The sequence below is a fragment of the Nipponia nippon genome, unplaced genomic scaffold, assembly GCF_047370975.1.
Source record: "Nipponia nippon isolate SJK-2023a ecotype South Korea unplaced genomic scaffold, ASM4737097v1 scaffold_1, whole genome shotgun sequence".
Taxonomy (NCBI): domain Eukaryota; kingdom Metazoa; phylum Chordata; class Aves; order Pelecaniformes; family Threskiornithidae; genus Nipponia; species Nipponia nippon.
The window spans coordinates 147,604,671-147,624,703 of NW_028262290.1; the positions used below are offsets into that span (position 1 = coordinate 147,604,671).

At 38.0% G+C, this 20,033-nt stretch overlaps 1 protein-coding gene across 1 annotated transcript in view; it reads left to right on the forward strand.

The window, feature by feature from the left end:
* The window catches only part of ARMC3 (armadillo repeat containing 3), a 70,907-nt gene that overhangs the window by 34,126 nt on the left and 16,748 nt on the right, over positions 1-20,033 (forward strand). The window contains exons 11-18 of the mRNA XM_009469033.2: positions 4,706-4,955; positions 6,145-6,281; positions 9,720-9,888; positions 10,793-10,893; positions 11,909-12,004; positions 13,511-13,600; positions 17,039-17,236; positions 19,757-19,919. Coding sequence (XP_009467308.1) covers positions 4,706-4,955; positions 6,145-6,281; positions 9,720-9,888; positions 10,793-10,893; positions 11,909-12,004; positions 13,511-13,600; positions 17,039-17,236; positions 19,757-19,919 — 1,204 coding nt within the window. The remainder of the gene's footprint in view (positions 1-4,705; positions 4,956-6,144; positions 6,282-9,719; positions 9,889-10,792; positions 10,894-11,908; positions 12,005-13,510; positions 13,601-17,038; positions 17,237-19,756; positions 19,920-20,033) is intronic.

A 20,033-nucleotide genomic window follows, 5' to 3' on the forward strand; every position in this document is an offset into this window, starting at 1 on the left:
CAATGTATATTTAAAATTAATAATTTAAATTATATATTTATTATCTGACCTTTTAATATTTGCCTTTCCAATGTCAGTTGAGAAAAATATTTTAGCTATTCTTGAATGCAGTAATTTGAATTCAATTGTAATCAGAATTTTACTGCTTCACTTCAGGGCATGGTTAAGGTCATTAGGACACCTGAACCATGTATACCTGGTTAAGGTAAATGCCTAACCATGTTAGGTTAGGCGCTCTAATGATCATAACCATGTGCTTATAAATCATAACATTTGAATTATTTTAACTTTAATTTGAGCTCTGTAATTTCTACACCTATCTTGTCTGGTTTTTCTTGTTTGTTTGTGATTCAGATAGTCAGCTTCCACTTTTCAAAAAAACATGATGATGTTGCAAATGCAACATCATTTTTTTCCCCCTTTGTCATTGTCTTCTTTCCTTTTCCCTAATCTTTTCTCTCCATGATTAGGGAAGTTGATTTTGAATCTTTACACAACACGGAGGAAAAAGAGCTGTGGATTTATATAATTTACTCAATTTCCACATCAAAAACTGTATACTTTTTTTCAGTTAAACCAAGGCCCCCTTGTTCCTTGAGGATGTAGCCCTATAGTGGGAGCACTGATAAAGTGCACCATTTCAGTAGGATGTGTCTGGATGGAAGGGAACGAGGATGTCCGTACTTAAATCTTAATGTTGTAGTATTTCAGCACCTTAAAAACTTAAGCATATTCATTCTTTCAGCTCCCTTCTGAGGTCAGGCACTGCTGCCTCTTTAGCGGCTGGGTCTCCGTGGCCCAGGGTGACAGCGCTATTTCTGTGTTCTCCAGAGGGCTGTGGGGTAGGAGTGAGCTGAACTATGGATTCCTCATTCTTCTTTCTTGCCTCATAAGCTCTTCTGTACGCATCTGTTATCAGGACACAGCATTGCCCTCAGGTGTTTGTGCCCTCTTAAAATGTTATTCTCAAAGGTACTGGTTACCTTCAACTCTCATTACCTGCTGTTGTTACTTCTAACATGAATTCTTTTTGCCTTGTGATCCATTGTGCTACTTGATTAAACTATACTCGTGAAACTGTGATTCAAAATGAATCTGTGCAGAAGTAGAACGCAGGATTGAAATAAATATGTATGATCTTCTAAATCAGTGGTTCTCAACCTTTTTGAAGTTGAGTGGCACTTGAGAAAATTGGCTGTGCTCTGTACCTCGCTGAGGTCAGCTCTGAACACACAAGGAGCTGTCACCTTGCGCTTTTGTAAAGTACTTGTGTACTTGCTGGCTTTATGGAAATTATAGTAAATCTGCTTATAATGTGATTGGCTACGTCATTCGGTTCTGTGTATCATCCTGGAATCAGTCTGTTAGGGACTATTAGGATTATGTTTATTAGGATTTCCTACAGGAGAATACATGTGTTATGGGGTATACTATAGGAATAGTAAGTCCTATACTTACTGCAGAAGTATTGGATATACTACACCTGTGAGATGCAGTGGTGCCTTTCATGAGCAGTGGATCTGTCCCATGAATCCTGGAATTTCTGTGTATCCATTGTACAGGAAAACCCGTTTGATTTTTTTTTTTTTCCCTGAATGAGGTATGTGTGTATATACTGTGTAATGCTGTAAATCTGATAGCTTATGGATGTGCCTTACTGTGCATGGCTGCGTGCATGTATGGTGAGTCTCTCCCACACTTTGCCAGCAGGTACGTCATGTTGCTGTTACACATGCTATGAATGTGATGTTTTCCGGAAAACTTGTACATGTGGTGTGTAGCTGATCCTTACATGTGCAATCAACATGTCCAGGATTTCTTCATATACAGCAGCCTGGATAGAGCTACAGCACTCCTGAAGCTGGAAATCTGGATAAAATTTTCGTGGGGAAGAAAAGACAATATTAACCAGAGAACCTAGAAATACAGTGGCCTTACCTAAATAAAAAAACCAACAGCAACAACAACAAAAAACCCAAACAAGACAAACCGACACCCCCCCCCAAAAAAAACCAACAAAACACAACCAAACAAAACATTTTCACCTCTTCTTTATCTGGTCAAGGAGGGAAGGGGAGGGAGGATACCCAGATAAGGGGAAATCCAGCTAATTGAAGACACACTGAGGAGTGCAGTGCAGAGCATCTGAAAACATGGGATTCACTGCTGAACAGAGACTGAAGTGCTTGCATTAAAGTTACTGGTGCTCCAGGAGGGTTAATTAGCCAACACCAAACTGGCCCTATACCTTTGTGCTGCACCCAACCTAATAACCTTGCCTTGATTGCTGCCTTTTCCCTGTTTTTCCAAACTGGAGGCTACTGCCTGCCTGCCAGCCTTCCTTACACCCATGTTCCAGCAGTACCTGCGAGCTGCCATCACCTTGTAGCTGAGGCAGAGATCAGACTAACAAGTCCTGTTGGCCTCTGCTGATTCATGCCAGGTATGCTCAGGAGCATCTGCATCCCCCTCTCTGAAAACGTGGTTTGGAGATACTTGCACTAAGACCAGTTCACAGTAAGATTTATGTCGTGTTGCCCATGTAATGAGATTATATAGCACAGGTTGGCATGTATTCTGCTTTCTGTCCTGTTTGCATAAGAGCGTGACCATCGGCATTCCTGAGGTTTTTTTGTTTTTATCAATGCCTTGACAGTCTTTGATAGCATAACTGTTTCTTGTATATGTAATACTTCTAAGCTTCTGTTTATTTTGTAACTGTGAAAGTTACCAAAAGGTTAGTTAGATTTTTGGTAAGACACTGTTACAGTAAAAGTAAGATTTTCATATCCAGATTTCTCTTATTAATGTGTTGACAGAAATTTAGCAAAACTTATAAAAAATATACTCTTCTGTTGAAGTGCTTAGATATGCTCGTATAGAGGTGGGAGAGTTTGTTATGTTTCTGATATAGACAAAATGTACTAAAAGGAGGTATAAAAAGCAGTTGCAATGAAAATTCAAATTGCCATCTGCGCATTTCCATTGCGAACAATATTGCCAACTTTTGTTTAACAAACAGATGAGCCCAATGTAAAATTACTAAGAGCAGATAGTAAATTGGACATATGCCTCAAATCATTTGATCAAATTTTATATACAAACTCAGAAGGAAGACAATTCAATTTTTATAGTGTGCTCATTTATAAAGACATTGGAAAAAATACCACTGAAACAAACATAACATGATATAGACAAAAAAATAAGTTCCTGTCATTTAGTAGAAGGCAAAGTTTTGGCAAGAAGGTCAACAAAAATCTTAAGTAATGGAATATGTTATGCCATTTGAAGGATGTAAACTACATTTGTATCAGTAGTCTCTTTTGCCTATGGCAAAGAGGCCAAGGAATACATAATGCGGTGGTAACCCAGAAACATATGCCTTTTCAGATTTGTTAGAGCATGGTAGTTTCCCCTCAGCCAGGCCAGGTTCTCTCTTCAGGGTCTGCATCAGTTGTAGTCAAGAGTTTACTATCATTAGAAGCCATGTTACCAGCTGCTTTCAAATATATTCTTTATCCCAGATATTAAATATTATTAAATATGAAGTTAACTTTTTTTTTTCTTTTAAAGGCACTGTCCCAGTGAGTGCAGGAAGCAGAATAGCAGTATTAAGACAAAGTGCTCGTAGGCCAGTTCCTTCTGCTGTGACTGAGATGTAGGCCCACGTGACTATCAGTTTTGCAGCACATCAGATTTAAGCTATTTGCAAATGTGTCCTCTAATAGTGCAGCTCCCTGCACCTTCTGCTGTCTCCTGCTTGAAGTTACTATTGCCTTAGTAGTGCTTCTTCAATGTTTTTTTTCTTGGCTGTTCTCTAACATAATTCTATGAAATGATCCTTAAAAAAATCCCAACAATCTTCTCAATTTTATTTGCAAACAGGTTGTTTTGCAGGTCTAGCTCAGAACTGCTGAGGGGCAGCACCCTTTAGCCATGGCTGCAATGACCATCTGGGAGCAGAGGGAATATTTAAACTGGATCTGCTGCTGATAGGCTAATTGATGTGGAACCACAGTCATAGCTAGCCCTGAACTTGATGCTGATGCGTCTGTTGTACTCCTGCTGTCTAAAGCAGCTTGTACAAAGCCAGCACAATAATTTCTACATTGCACTGAACTGCACCATGTATACCTACTCTGTAAGAACAGCAGAGGCTTGCTGTGCAATGTTTATGTCACCTAAGTATCCTATCACAGAAATTTACGGAGACAGCACAAAGAACAACAATGTGATATTCCGTGCACTATAATCATAATTAGAAATAGTGCTAGAATAATCATGGGGAGAGGTGATAAAACTCTGCAGAGGCATTTGCCTGGAACTAAAGATACAGAAATTCTGCATCTTTGAAAAGATGCAAGATTTCATTCACTTGTTCAAAACCTCAGAAAGAATCCATGTCCTAGTTAGTTAAAGAATCCAGAAGTTTGTGACTTGGTTTGTCTGCTTAGGTTGTGCCTCTTGAGCTTCACACTGTGAATCAAATACAGTTAAGGCATCAGAAAGAGGGGTGTTCAATTTTTAATTTCAATTTCATACTATCATTTAGAATATAAACATCAGTCTTGCAATTTATTGCAGGTAAGCAGTATTTTATATTCTTGATATGTAATGCTAATTTAGTTGGTAAATATAACACACTAAGAAGAAAAAATTGTCCTAAAATAACAAAGATTTCTTTTTTTCTCCTTTATTTTGCTAGTGCTGTTGCTGAGGCTGAAGGAATTGAGCCATTAGTAAAAGCCTTGCATGCTCAGAGAGATGGAGCCATTGCTAATGCTGCCACGGTGCTAACAAATCTGGCCATGCAAGAGCCATTCCGTGTAAATATCCAGAGCCGTGGGATTATGAGTGCACTTGCAGAACCCTTGCGCTCGACCAACAGCCAAGTGCAAAGCAAAGCAGCATTTGCTGTGGCTGTGTTTGGTTGTGATGCTGATGCAAGAACTGAGGTAAAACTCTTCTTCGAGGCTGTGGTTATTGTAACATTTCTAGATCCTGAGGTTGGTGTTATACTTACCTAGGATCTTCGTATTTTGGATGTCTGTCCTAAAAGTCCCAGGGTTTCTACATAGTAACTAATTTTTCACTTTCATCATAGGCTTGTTCAGCTGCATTTAGCTCCGTTTGTCATGAGAACTTGGAAGGGGTTTTCTTTAATTTATATTTTTACTGATGTATTTGCTCGCACCAAATTAATGTTTTACAGCTTTCCAGTGGCTTCAATGAGCTTTAACCAGGGCTATATCTTAATCCTCGTGTTTATGAGCATTAAACATTAAGGTTTCTCTCAGCTGCAACTGCCGGCTGTATTTTGAAGATGAGAAGATCTGTCTTCTTTACTCTCCCTCAGTGTTGTTCTATTGCCCACTTTCAAGGCCTGAACAGCTATATCTGATCTTGATTTACAAGATACTGGATGTACATGGAGTAAATGTAATTCAAATAAAACTCAAAATATAATTAGTCCCTTGATCAGTGGCATCCAGCAAGTTGAACTTTTTGCTATTTGTCAATGGTCATATTATTTTCTTTTCATAAATAAGGATGATCCCATGTGCATTCATAGATCATAAGCTGGGGATTTCTCATGGGTCAAGGCTGTTAATTAGGACATGAATAAGGGGCATAGATAATTAATCTACCTCTTTCAGTGTCCTTAAAATGTCTTTCTCTTCAAAAATCCAAATGAGCAATATTTCCTCCAGCGTGTATAGGAAAGATACTGTAGCACACAAGAGAATAGGATGTTAATAAGATTGTCATACATACAATACAATACAAATTCAAATATATTGTGATGTAAATTAGTTGCTAGGAGGCAACAGAACACAGAAAAAGCTGTGTAACTCTCCATGGCAGTGTTGGGTTGCACAGTCTCTTCAGTTTCCACACCGCAATCTAATAACTGAAAAGCAAGCCAGAGCCAGAAGGGATGTGTGCCTTGAACCACTCTGAAGCTCGCTTCAGCTCCAGCCTATGCAGGGTTCACAGAAGCAGAGAACCCCCATAAATGGCCTTTCTACCAGCCCAGCATAGCTTGTCTACAACGCTTGAATGTTTCAGAAGGTGAATTTCATAGGCTGTTCTTGCTGGGACTGATGAAATATGTAAGTGTCAATGTCTTCATTTTTTTTATAGTTAAGAAATGCAGGTGGACTGGGACCACTCGTTGAATTGCTGCATTCTAAGAATGAAGAAGTCAGAAGAAATGTCTGTTGGGCTGTTATGGTCTGTGCAAGTGATGAACTAACTGCTGTTGAACTATGCAGGCTAGGGTGAGTAGAAATAGTATCAATGGGCAGAGGGAAGATTTTGATAAGAGAACTCTGTTAAGTTGATCTTTACATATTTATAGCAGAATAACAAAGTTAAGCTGTACTGTCTGGTCAGCAGAAACTATTTTTGCACCACAGATGTTACAGATGAAATGATTTTAAGTAACAGAAGTCTTAAGAAAAAAATGCAAGCCTGAAGAGAGAACTGTCTGGAATTACAAAAATGTTTATTGTTTCTGTGACTGAATTAGGCTTTATATTGAAGATGTGCTTATATCAGTCAAAATTAGGGACTACAGTGCCCCATACATATGAAACTGAAATTAAGGTTTCAGGCTAAGTTCAATATACAGTAAATTGTACTTATTACACAGAGGCTAAATTTGGTTCACAGACTCTGGTTAACTGCAGGTGTGCTGAAGTGTCATGTAAAAGCGACTCTATTTTATTCCTTCTTAGAAACTCCAAGTTCTGTATATTAATATCTGAATTACGAAAGCTGGTTTAGGTTATAAGAATTATGGCACAGGGCTCCTTATACGGGGTGACTCTTTTAGTTATTGTTAAATTAAAATATATGTAATTGCCCTGCTCCCTCTGCTGGACACTTCTCTGGTTACGGCACAGATACTTAAAATCCATCTGAGGGGATTCTGCAGAGTAAGAATCTCAGAAATTTAGGTCTGGAGGGTGATGTTATCCATCTGCCCACTGTAAGACTGAATCAGGTACACTGACGTATTTTTGCTTGTAAAGTGTAAATACCAATTCTGAGGGAGTTTCACAACTTCCCGAGGTAACCCGTTCCAGTGCTGAGGTATCCTTACAATTAGAAGGGGTTTCTTAGTTCTAAATATCCCTTACAGCAAATCAGTTCAACTACATGGTGTCCTACTTTCAGTGGGATTGATTAACCACCTTTTTATAGCAATTTGAGTTTAACTTACTGAATTTTCTCGTGTTCCATGTCCCTCCCTCAGTTTCCTTTTCATGACAAAGTAAAAATGTTAAACTTCTTTTTGTTTTGACATCTTGTATCGTTTTGTCACACATCTCTGAATTTCTCTCATTTATTTATGCCCTTTTGAAGTGCCGTCTCCCAGCCTGGATGAGGTACTTCAGCTGAGGTCATACCACCATCAAATAAAGCTCAGTAATTATTTTCTATATCTTGCATACAGCACTGCTCTTATTTAATCCCTTCTTTGTGACAGTATCGGAGTAGGACTCTAATTTATGTGTCCTTCCAGTTTGACAGCATATTATTGATAATAATACATTAAGCATAGTTTTTCAACCAGGCAGGCACCACTCCATGTTATTTTCATGCAGATCATATTTCCCTGACTTGCTCATGAGTATTCAAGTAGGAATACGTGAAAAGACTTATTAAAGTCAAAACATGTCTCAAAGTCAACTCATATCTCACATCTACTACTTCTGCCTCTACATTAAGTCAGTTACCCTATCACAGAAAGGATTAGATTGGCTTTACACAATTTTTACTTGACAAATACTTAATGGCTATTTCTTACTGTCTTATCTCTTGTTGCTTGCAAACTGATTGTTTAATAATTTGATATGGTGTCCTTTGGACACTGAAATTTGGCTAAATGATCTTTATTATTTCCTTGTTCTTCCTTTTTCAAATCTAGATACTATCTTTGCCTTTCTCCACTCTCCTGGCACCTAGCCTGTCCTCCCTGAATTTTCAAATATAATTATAAATAGTTCAGAGGTTGCTTTTGCCAATTCATAGAGTAGTATGAAGTAAGTCTCCTCAGGCACTGATAACTTTGTCTCTTCAAACTTATTCTAGACATGTTAAGCCTACTGTTTCCACCTCCTTGTTAATATTACTGCCAGGCATCTGCTTGCAACCTTTTTATGAAAACTGAAGCAAAAAAGGCATCAGACACTTCAGTCTTTTCTGTGCCATCTGCTATGAGTTTTCTTCCCACATTGAGTAATAGGCCTACATTTTCCTCTCTGACTTGCAGCATATGAAACATTTATTTTTGTTTCAGTCCCGGAATAGTTGTATCTCACTTTGCCTGTGGGTCTTTTGTTTTTTTCCCTTACTTTTTCTTCCCCATTGGAAGTGTCAGTGTTTCCATTTCTGTATGAGTCCTTTTTTTGCTTTTGGGTCTTCACAGAATTTTTGGTGCAGCCGTATTTGTTCCCTTTTGGCTTGTCTTTCCTCCACATGAGGATAACATGCCGTTGTGCCTGTAATGTCACTGTTGTACTCATTAGGTTTTTCTTACTCATTTTCCCCTTTAAAATTCTTCCCTGCATTACTTGCTGGTTACCTGACTTTGTTGCAGTGTGCTATGTGACAAATAGCCTGTACTGCCGTTCCACTATTTTCTCCCATTGCTCTCTTCTAAAAGAGAAGGTTGTCATTTGCCTTGCCTGAAAAACTTGTTCTCTGGAATCCATCTGATGTACCTTCAGAAGTCTACATTGTAAATGTCCACAGCTGAGGCTCCCTGTGTAGTTCACAGAGAGAAATGGAAAGCCTAAACATGGAGTTCATTATATATATATATAAAAAATTGGTTCCTTAGGATGCGAAGAATGTCTGCATGTGTGTATAGACACACACAGATATAAATTTGAATATACACATACACACACACACATATGAATATATCTCCCTCTTTTTTCCTGTTGTTTTCATTCCTAAACAGTTCCAAAACTGAACTATGTTATGTTCTCCCGATTCAGCTTCCTTTTTCTTCTTAGTGACCTTTTCCTAAGTTTCTCAGCTTGGAAGTTATCAGTATGTGGGTTTTCGCACCAAAACCAGGATGAATGAATTCCTGTCCTCCCGTGTCCCCGCATGATTATTTGTTTCTATCTCCGTGCTGCAAAAATCCTGCACCTGGTGATGCTGACACAACTGCTTGCGTTTCCATGCTCATCCGTGTTTTGCAAATCTCTGCCAACTATCCCGCCCCAAACGCAGTAACAGTCCTAAACCAGAAGGATTCACATATTGCGTAATGGAATCTGCAAATTGCATTGCAAGTTGGAGAGAGAGAGAGAGAGAGATTCCTCAAACTGTATCACATGGTCAGCTCTGAACATTATTCCTTTTACTCTGCCTTTACATCCTTCTTTTTCTCAAGTTCCCTTTGGTACCTAACATCCTTCTGGTAGAAGGTTGTGGCATCCTGTCAGCATTTCTTTATGTAACTGTTTAACTGCCTAAAGGAATTGATTTTTGCTTTTAAGCACTGCAAGGCATTTTCCTCCCCTAGAGAAAGAATTGTGTGCAGCACAGCTAGCTCCTTGCTGGCCCAGGGGGCACCAGGCTAGCACTTGGAAATGAATCTGTCTTGGCCTTGGCAATGCTGAAAACTAACTCTGAATTGTATAATAACAATTAATTGGTATTTAATGATGAATTAGCCTTTGTATTGTGTTTAACAGTGCTTTAGACATCCTAGAAGAAATTAATCTATCGACAGGGCGCAAAAATAACTTTAGTGAAGCTGCTCTGGAAAAGCTACTTGATAACAATCTTTCCCAAAAGTACAGCCAGATGGGATATTTATCATCAAGTAACATCATTACTGATGGATTCTATGATTGCGGTCAGGTAAGCTACTTTAAATAAATTACTCTACTTAGAAAGAGTAAAATTTTCTTCTTGATTTAGAAAAAGTAAGAGTACTATAGCAAAAGCCAGAATTTGGCTATGTAAAATACTTGTTTACTTGTCCTGAAGTTTCCCAGCTTTTATAGTAATTTCTTTTTATTATCTTTCTTCATGGATGAAATCTCGTCATCTTCATGCTATCCCCCAGTTGCAATCTTCTTCCCAATCCTGTGTAAGTTGTGCAACTCCTGGTTCCTTTCCAGATCCTTTCTCAGACCTTAATTCTTCTGGTCTCTTTCCCTGCAGTATACTTAATGCTAACCTGACACTGAATGACCTATGAACTTTTTGTTTGTTTAGTTTTACATAAAGAAGGAGAGAGTTCGTGTTTTCACCTTGGTCATGACCCTTTCTCTTACAAAGCACTGTTTGTATATAAAGAATGACTCCACTATGTATCACTTGTTAGTGCTGTGTTCAGTTTAAATCTGACAAGGACTTTTCAAAATGCCCAAATGAATTAGAAATACCAGTCTTTCTTACTGAAAATCAGTGAAATACCTGCTCCTAAAGCACTTGGTTGCTTTTGAAAATTCTATCCTATATTGTAAAGCCTTCAGAGGCAGGAACATTTCCTTATTTTAGAACTGTTTGGAATGACATAGTAACAATAATTACAAGTTAAATTATTTATAAATAATCTTTTCTAAGAAAATTGATGAAGAAAATGCAAATGAAGAAGAAATCAATTTCACATATTTTGAACGGCTTTGTAAGTTCTTATGTAAGTCTTCTGTTAAAGATTAGAAATTTTAAATTACTCTTTAGGTATCTCTTAAATATTTTTTTCTCTTCATCTTTAACTGAACAGAACACCTTATCTTTTATTCTAATTTCCTTGTAGATAAAACCAGGAGTGAAATTTTTATCTTTGGAGGAACTGAGTATGCAAGAGCTTACTGACCGTCGGGCCATAATCTTCATTAATGCTAAACCACGAGAAGAGTGAGTCATGTTTGATCTACCAACAGTTATTGCAATAGCTCATCTTTTCCATCGTTTCCACTGTTTCCAGTACCAACTGCATAGTGTGTGTATATATATATACACAAATATAATATAAAGAGATCTCAGCATAGTGCTTCATGTCCTAGAAGGCAAGAAATTTGTATTTTATAAGAGAAGAATTTGCAAAATAACTTTTTTTTCCCTCTAGACAGAAAAGATTTATTCAGTTGAGTTGCTTTTTTTTAACTTAGCCATTAAGACTCATTCATTTAACACCCTTCCTGATGGTGGGACACCCAGTGTTTTCTTAGTTATAACAAAGCTTGTCATCTGCTGTAATAATTATGTCATCTAAGCTGAATGTCAACATGCAACAATGAAGTCTATGATTTTATGATCTTCTTGTACAGACAAATGCATGCAATTTTAAGCACAACATCCCCAGAGGCAGGACAAAGCCAAGCATCGAGCCTTCAGGCTTGATAAAGAACCTGTGTCCATTTCTTCTCTGTTTAAGTTGAAGCCAGCCTAACAAATCTTCTTAGATTTGAATGCAGGAAGTTGGTATTGGGCTTGTTTAACTGGGAGTCATTTCCTGTAAACAGTCTCACAGATCAAAGAATGCTCTACCAGTATTTTGCAAGTCCAAAACCTTCTTCTCTGTCAACACATCACATATTTGGTTTACAGTATCATTAGCTTCCCTTTTAAGCTTGTATATGACGCCATAAAGATGTCTGAGAATATCTATAACAAATTAAACTTCCATGCTTTTTGTTGATCCGTAGAGTTGTCTTTAACTATCAGGTTTTCTTTCTTTGACTTTGACACAGCTTCTTGCCTTTGCACCTTGGCAGCAATCTTACTCCCCAGTTACTCTTGTGTCCATCATTTGGTATTTCGTACTTCATTTTTGATCCCTGAATCAGTATCTGTTTTATTAGTGGTTATGTTATTTCTTCCACTTATGTATTCTGCAAATAATATGCAAAAATATCTTGTTCCATTTCAGTGTCCTTGCAGTAGAAGAAAAGGCACAAGATTCATCTTATGAACAGACTACCTTGTCACCTTCTATTTCAAGAAAAGGCAGTAGAGAAAAAGCAAGGTATGTTCTTAAGATGTACTTGTCAATGTTCTGTTATTGCTCTCTAATGTTAAAAATAGAATTCTGATTGAAAATAATTATAGACAGTCTCCTAACAGAGTACAAATGCTCAAATACAATGTTAAATATGTTTTCAGTCTTTCTTTCACCTCCTAATTGCAGTAATCTTCCTTTGTCTATCTTAGTAATCATTTGTCCTCCCTCCTCATGCTGTATTTGAACATCTCCCATTTATTTGGCTTTTTTTCCATTCAATATCCCTAGGAGGCAGTGAAATGCTGTTATTTTACAGCTTGACAACCAAGACACAGGGAAATTAGGGCGGAAGTTCTTTCTCCGTTTAGAACCTAGACCCACGAAAAGTTCCTACACTGCCTACATGCATCCTTATTTCTAGATTAAATTTCTTCCAGTGAAATTCCATAGATGACTAAAAGCTGAGAAGGGTGTGCTCAGAACTGTTCCAGTTTTGACAGCAACAAACCTAAAAATGCCTCGCTCTTGCAGGACTCCCTCTGATCCATACCATACACTAGGTACGGTCCTGCAGTCCTTTCTGTGGAATGGATCTGGTGGGCATGTCTACTCGTACCAAATAGGTCAGAGTCTCTAACCTTGTCGTGGGAAATTAATTTCCTTCTTTTACAGAAAGAGGACCCGAGCCTGCCCCGCCCCCCTGCCCACAGCTGATGGCATGATATTTGGGGTTTAGCAGTCTCTTTCTGGTTCATTGTAGCTGTTCACTAACAAAGAGGCATAATGAATAGAGCTTTCTACTTTAGCTCTTAGGGCACTTATCTGAGAGAGTCAAGATCAAAGTTCTAGTCCTTGTCTTGATGACTTTTAATATAAAATGCTTAACCCTTAGTTTGTTCCTGTGGAAGAAAACTGAACCATGGTCTTCCAACTGAACTGGTAACTCTTTATGTAAAACAGCAGCACAATCACAACGACAACAATGCCTTTCAGAGAGGCAGGTGTACATGCCTGATTCCAGAGGAATGCTCAGGATTCCAAAACCAGTCCAAATAGAGCGTTCTTGCCATCAATGGGATGGTGTCTAGTCCTTGATAGGAACGTGATGTAACCTACAACTCTCCTCAGCTTTTCTGTTAGCTAACTTAGTGAGCTAACCATTTATTTTGCTGATTTCTGTGGGTCTCAGTCCTGACTTTCTCATTTTCCTTATTTTATAGGGGGCCTTGGTCATGCCTCAGGGCTGTTAATTCTAGTCAGTGGTGGGTATTACAAAATGCTAAGCACTGCAGGGTTTGTAAAAAAGAGAGAGATGGAGTGTCTGTTGTGGGAACTGAGGAACTGTGTTTGCAATTTTTAGCTTGGAGCTCATCCATGAGCTATGATATGCTACTGTCTGTACAGGCATTTTCTTGATAGAGATAATGGTTGATTTCTTAGACTGCTTATATATTTCTCTGTGTGTATATATCTATGTGCTTGAGAGATGAAATCAATAGAAAATTGGAACCTGCTTTGTGATCTCAATAGTTCAATGGTATCTCCAATGGACGAAAAGCAGGAGTTACCTGGACAATGGTCTTCACCAAGCAAAAGAAGCACTAGAGAAAAAGGCTTAAGGTATTATACTTTGAATTATATGTGTATAAGTTTGTTTAGAACTGACATGCAAATTGTTGACAGATAATAGCTACTGACTGTGAAGGGTTGAAGTTCTGAGATAAGTCTATCCAAAGGTTATTGACTTACAAGGCAGACATTTGACTAGTTATTTGGACTGGAAGCATTTCTGGAATTCAGTTTAAATAATTTTGTAGCAGATACCTGAAATGGATCATATGAATCGCATTGTGGAAGGTTCCTGTTTCAGGATGCAAAAGAGCAGATACTGCATCTTGAATGTCTTACCAGGCCTATTCTAGCTTCTCCTCATTTACAGGGTCCTCCCAAGGCCCAGCATGCTCTCGCCATGACCCACCATGCATATGCCAGTTTACTCAAAGGGAGCAGGAGGAAAGGGGAGATATGGAGCCCCAGTTATGTTTGCTCTGCACCAGTGGGGGATTCCTTCGTCTGAGAAGATGCTCTAGAGTCATAGACCATGTTGCATAGTCTCAAGCAGCTGTGCAGAGCTTAGAGACCCCTTCTGACAAGATAGTATGTTTGTTTATTACGGTGTGAGATGAGGATACCCTTGGATAGTTGCTTTTTAATGTAATCTATGTCAGTTACACAGTAAATGACTGTTCTGTTAGCAAGCATAACACTTTTGGAAGGCAAAAAATCTTATTTAGGAGAAAAAAATACCTGGCTCAATTTCCCATAGTAAACTTACTTGCAGGGATACAAAGCTTTCTTTCTTCAAGTATGAAATAATTGCTTTTGAATGTCATGACCAAGTTGTATGATTTATAACCCCATTGTCATTCATTTTGAATCCATAATTCATACATCATTATTATTATTAATTTGTGAGATATATGGGAGTTACTTGAAGGTCAGTATCTGACTCCAAGTCTCAGACATGCTTAGACTTTTTCGTACATACTTCTTTCCTTTGATCATATGTTTCTGTTCATCATTATTTTGCAAAGTACTACCGAACACAGTTTAAAGCCATTGTTTTGAAAAAGTGATACTACTTCATATAAACCATAGGTGAAAGCTAAGAGAAAGAGCAGTTGTAATTGTCTGCTGGAAGCATTTGAATTAGATGTAGAGGAAGTGCCTAGTTGATAGTTTGACATATATTTGCATAGACAGATAGCAACATTTTTGATCAAACAGTTGCATATCTGATACATTGACTGGGCTAAAAGATAATATTTAATGTAGACTGATAAATGTGCATTTATTCCATGCTACGTTCCAGTACAGCATGTAAGGAAATACTTTCCAATGCTCATTTACTCCTATTCTAAAGACAGCCAAGGCATTAAGCTATGCAAAAAAGGAAAGAAAATAGATGTCATGGTGGTCTTTTAGTGGTAGGATATTGTATTGGCTGCCTTCTTCCTCACACTGACTCTCCAGTGACCCGTTGGACTTTTGTACTGAAGATGCAACAGGAATCAGAAATGGCTTGGAGACTACTAACTGCCATGCATTCTCCTTTGCAATGTTCCACTGCATTTGCAGCAAGTATGTCTCACGAGTAGTAAGACAGCTTTGGGACTTGTATCGGCCATTCCACCAAGGAACCGAACATAGTCATACCTCAGAGAAATAAGAAGCAGCAAAAAACAAACAAACCATTGTTCAAACCCATCCTTCTCGGGGCTTTTCTTCCTGAAAACTGGAAAGAAGGAGAATAGGAGTGATTCAAGAGTCATTTGAGTAGATAGGAAAAGGGAACAAATTCTCCTGCTATAGCACTATAATTTAGCAGTGCACTTTTCATAGGGAAAGGAAAGTACTGGAAGAATACAAGGGAAGAGCAGGGGACAAAGAGAGAAAATGGTCAAGGAACAAAAATTATACCATTTGTAGAAATTGTTGTTTTGAAAACCTGCTAAGTCAGACACCACAGAGGTGGGAATAATTCAAGGGTTTTTTAAACGGAGTATTCTTAACCATAATCATAAGTGTATAAATGGACAAGTAGGTAGCTGTTTAATCTAGCATTGTAAGGTCCCCTGGCTATAGTTAGAGTCACATTAGATAAAAAAAACTGTTTGTCTGCTTTTTTCAAGTATAAGTGTAATTAATAACCAGAACAGTTTATTTAAGAGGGTGGTGAATTTTCTATAATTTGAAGATTAAATCTTAATTGGTTATCCTTCTAAAAAAATGTGCTTTATGAAATCTATGAAAAGGGCTTTTTGTGAATATGATAAATCTCAATAGGTAAAAGAAAAGTTTGCAAAGTATTCTGAAGACAAATTGCTTGAATTAGATTACTGATAATGGTATATGCCCTTCTGCTTTGTCTAATGCCTTCCGTCTTAAGAATGCTGTTCATTGTAAAAATTTTAAGAGTAATTTGAAAAGCATACAATAATGATAGTGTGCCCTGGAGCCACATACTCTAGGGGTCCTTTATTTCTTTTTTTTTCTTTCAAGAACGCCAGAAGTATTATGGATTTTAAAAAATAAGCCAAAACTGTTAAACAAAGGAAAGAAATTTTGTCATATTTCACATTAGAATTATTCATGACCTATGCTGAAAAAAGACATAATGCTTACAAAGTACAACTTCCCTGTGTTCCCACAAATGAAAAATCGTAAACTGTCTGATTGTATAGATCTTAATGATACCTCTGGTAAGATACTGATTTTATAGTTACTGCATAACTTGTGAAATGTGCCGTATTCTAGCTAAGAACAACAAGCATTTCATTTATACGTCTGCTAGGTGCTTATGATACCTGTTCAGTATCACAGTCATTTTTCAGATTCTGAACATTAGTAAAAAATGTAGCGTGTACAATGAAAAAAAGTCAGCAAAACCAGGTCTCTTATAAAATCTTAATCTGACAAACCATGTTGTAGTTTGTATAATGCTTGAAGTACATGGATTTGCAACTACAGAGATTACGGCTTGGCATGTCCTCTCAAGATTTCAGCCATGCGCCTGATACCATTTGTTACTTTATGTGAAGTACAGCTTTCTATTGAGTAAAAGCTCATGGGAGTTCATGATTTTTAATTCATGACCATATGCATCTAAACTGTAACTGTCTAAAAATGTTTCCTGTATACTCTCTAAAAACTTGTTGTTATTATTATGTAGCTGTACATAGGTGTCTTCTCCCCTAGATAATCCATATATGAGAAAAGTGTATCAGAGCCACAGACAAACATAAAATGAGAGTTTACTGGAATATTAATATGGAGCTAGTATCATTTGGTTCCTAACCATCTCCTGAGGGCATGTTCCACAAATATTCTCTACAGCTTTGTAGATTTTGGACTATTCATTATCAAGAGCAAAGATTTCCCCTACCTTTCCCCCAAAATCAGTTTGTCTAAAATGTCCTGTTGGAGAACTACTGTATTAGAATTTGGACTTTAGACATTACAGTATTCTAAATAAGTGTATATTGTTTTCTGTGTAAGAAAAGGGAAGGGGAAAAAAGAAGAGGAAAAAATGAAAGAAGTTACTCAGATTATATCTAAAGTCCAGGATGAAATAAATCTAGAAAATTCACATTGGTTACCACCACCTGACTTCATTTTACTGGATTACATTAATGATGCTTCCAAAACAATTCTACCACTAACTACTACCCGGCAACAGGTTGTGGCTCTTGCACAGTGAGTACCAAACTGTATTTCCATAAATAATGCAAATGAGTTGAGTTGGTAAAATAACAGTTTTCTCATCCAAGGACAACTTTTCCACATTTGTTATTTTTCCTATCCTTAATTGAAAGAATTTTGACATAATTTTAGATTTTAAGCTTCTTGTTTCTAATTTTGTTGTAGTTAGTTTATTTTTTTTAAATAAAATATCACTTCCAACAAAAGGGGACAAACTTCTCATTTTGAAAATACTCATATGGACAATTTCATTTTTTTTCACATTTATAAATCTGTACTGATCCTTTCCAAGGAACGCATCAGCTGCATGTAGCATCTATATCATCAAGGAACAGGAGAGACCCAGGTGCTGCAGAGCCTAAATGCACAGGCTAAAACCCTAGCCTAATACTGAGATGGTTGCAACTTGTCTGTATCATGTCTGTTCTTTCTCTTACAATCTCTCTTGCCTAGTTGGTTTGGAAATCTTGTGAGACAGAAATTCTCTTGTATTTTGTTTTCCTAAAGAGCCAAAAGCACAAGACTTTTTTTCTAGTGTAGTTTTTAGGAGCTACTGTAATTAACATCCTGATGATTTAATAGTGCCAGAATATTGCAATGGTGCATGTACAGACTGTTGTCATCAATGTGTGATTCATTAGTTACACTGACTACTCAGCCTGGGCACCAATCACTGTCATCTCCAAGCAGTGTGTCTGCTTTCATCTTCTCCTTAGTTTAACCTTTACTATCTTAGCAGTTTCCTGGCTACCTCCTGAATCTGGAGAGTTTGGCGTCAGATCCCGCTGAGTCTCACAAAATTTGTTTCTTCTACTAACTCTCATTTTTAATGAAGTGGTCTAATGTGGCATGAGGAATGACTTTTCTGTTGATTGCAAAATTTGACAGGACAGATATTCATCCTTAACTATCCAGCTGTGTATAAATCATGCTGCCTTCCTCAAGGTGGAATCCATAAAATGCTCTTTCAAATCCACTCTTCAAACACACCAATGAAATACTTGCAGACACACAACCCAGCAAAACAATCATGGGAAAATTAAGTAGAATGTTTTCTGTGGGGATTTTTATGTGTATGCTCCATTTTAAGCGGCTGCATCAATAGCGTGTGTTGAATAGGAAGGGGAGGAGGAGGCAGCTGCAGCAGCCCTCGGCAGCCTGGCAGCTCGAGCAGAGTTCCTGCTGTGCTCACCAGGGAGGGAGCCAGGGTAGATGAGGGAACATGCGATAGTGCTGGCTCTCTCCTTTTAAACAAACGCAGTACATCTTTGTGTGCATGCGAGAGCGGTGTGCACGTAGGCTCAAGAAGCTTTACTCTCTTTACGGAGGGCTGGCTGTAGGCACAAGCAGCACAAGTGACTGCTTGGAGCCCTCCACTTCTTCAGGCTCATCCAGTAATTCCCCACTCCAAGACACCACGTCTAGCCTGCTCAGTGATAACTCCCTGTACCCATGCTGTTGCAACCAGTACCTCTTCAGGGCCTAGGTTTTGAGAAATACGGCCTTTGAGGTTGCCTTGCATGTCCTGCGAGGACAGAACCTGTTCACAGTTACTGCAGAGGAGGTGATGCAGATTTTAGCTCCCTGTCTGAAGTTGTGGCTTGTGATTCCCGTGTCAGCTCTGCAACACCGTGTCCAGAGTGAGAACTCTCAATAACACTTGTGCCTGTGGCTGAGGACACTTTGAGGAACAAAGGTCTTTACGTACAGGGGCCATGCATAGGGGAGGCGAAGGTGTGTGTATAAGGAGGTAGGGGCTTGATCCTGTGGGTGCACAATCACCCCAAAGACATGTTTTTGGCAGCGGTTGTACAGATTGTGAATTCTGATCTTCTGTTTCTTTGACTGAGCCATTCTTTTTAATGGATATATACATACCCCTCACCCCCCAAATATTGGCTTCAATAGAATCATAGAATCATAGAATCATTTAGGTTGGAAAAAACCTTTAAGATTATCAAGTCCAACAGTAAACCTAACACTGAATAAGAAAGCATATGTAGAAGCTGAAGTACCCTTTCTGGATATAGTTGCTTTCCTATGTTGGGATCATTACCTATGGCTTTATTTTTTCATATATATTCTCATGCCTTTATTACTATTTGAAACAAATGGAAGGGCTAGGGATTGTAATACATAGCTCATGTAATCTGTTAGCTGTAAAGATGAACACTAGCTTCTGAACTACTTCCTCAGGAATGACACTGTTATTGGTGATTTTCTCTGAGGACTTTGTGTCTGTACTAGACCACTCCAGAATCTGCTGACAGTGGTTGCGCCTTGGTTTAGGTCTGTGACAAATGTGAATGACCTGAGTTATGGTTACCTGTATTTAACAGTGAGCATATTTAAAATACAAGTTACTAAATAAAATAATTAAAGCAAACAGAGCAAAAGTATTGAAGTCTTATATGTCATTCACTTATTGCTTGTATACCTTTCATTTTGCTATATTTTTGTGATAAATACAAGAGGAATTATAGATTTAATTGGTCCTGGTATAAATTGGAACAGGTTTGTTGCAGACAAGATGGGTGGCCCGATAGAAAGAGACAAACTACATGACTTCAGCTGGGAACTTCACATAAGTGAAATAGAATTTGAACTGAAATGCAACGTTGTGCCTATTGGGAAAGTCAAAAAAGGGACGTTCTATCACAGGGCTTTACTTTTCAAGGTACATTAACACTTATGTTACAACATAACATCATTGATGTTAAATGGATATTATAAACTAAAGTATACTTGCATCAGTATAATATAATATTTATATTCATGTAGAATCTTCTGT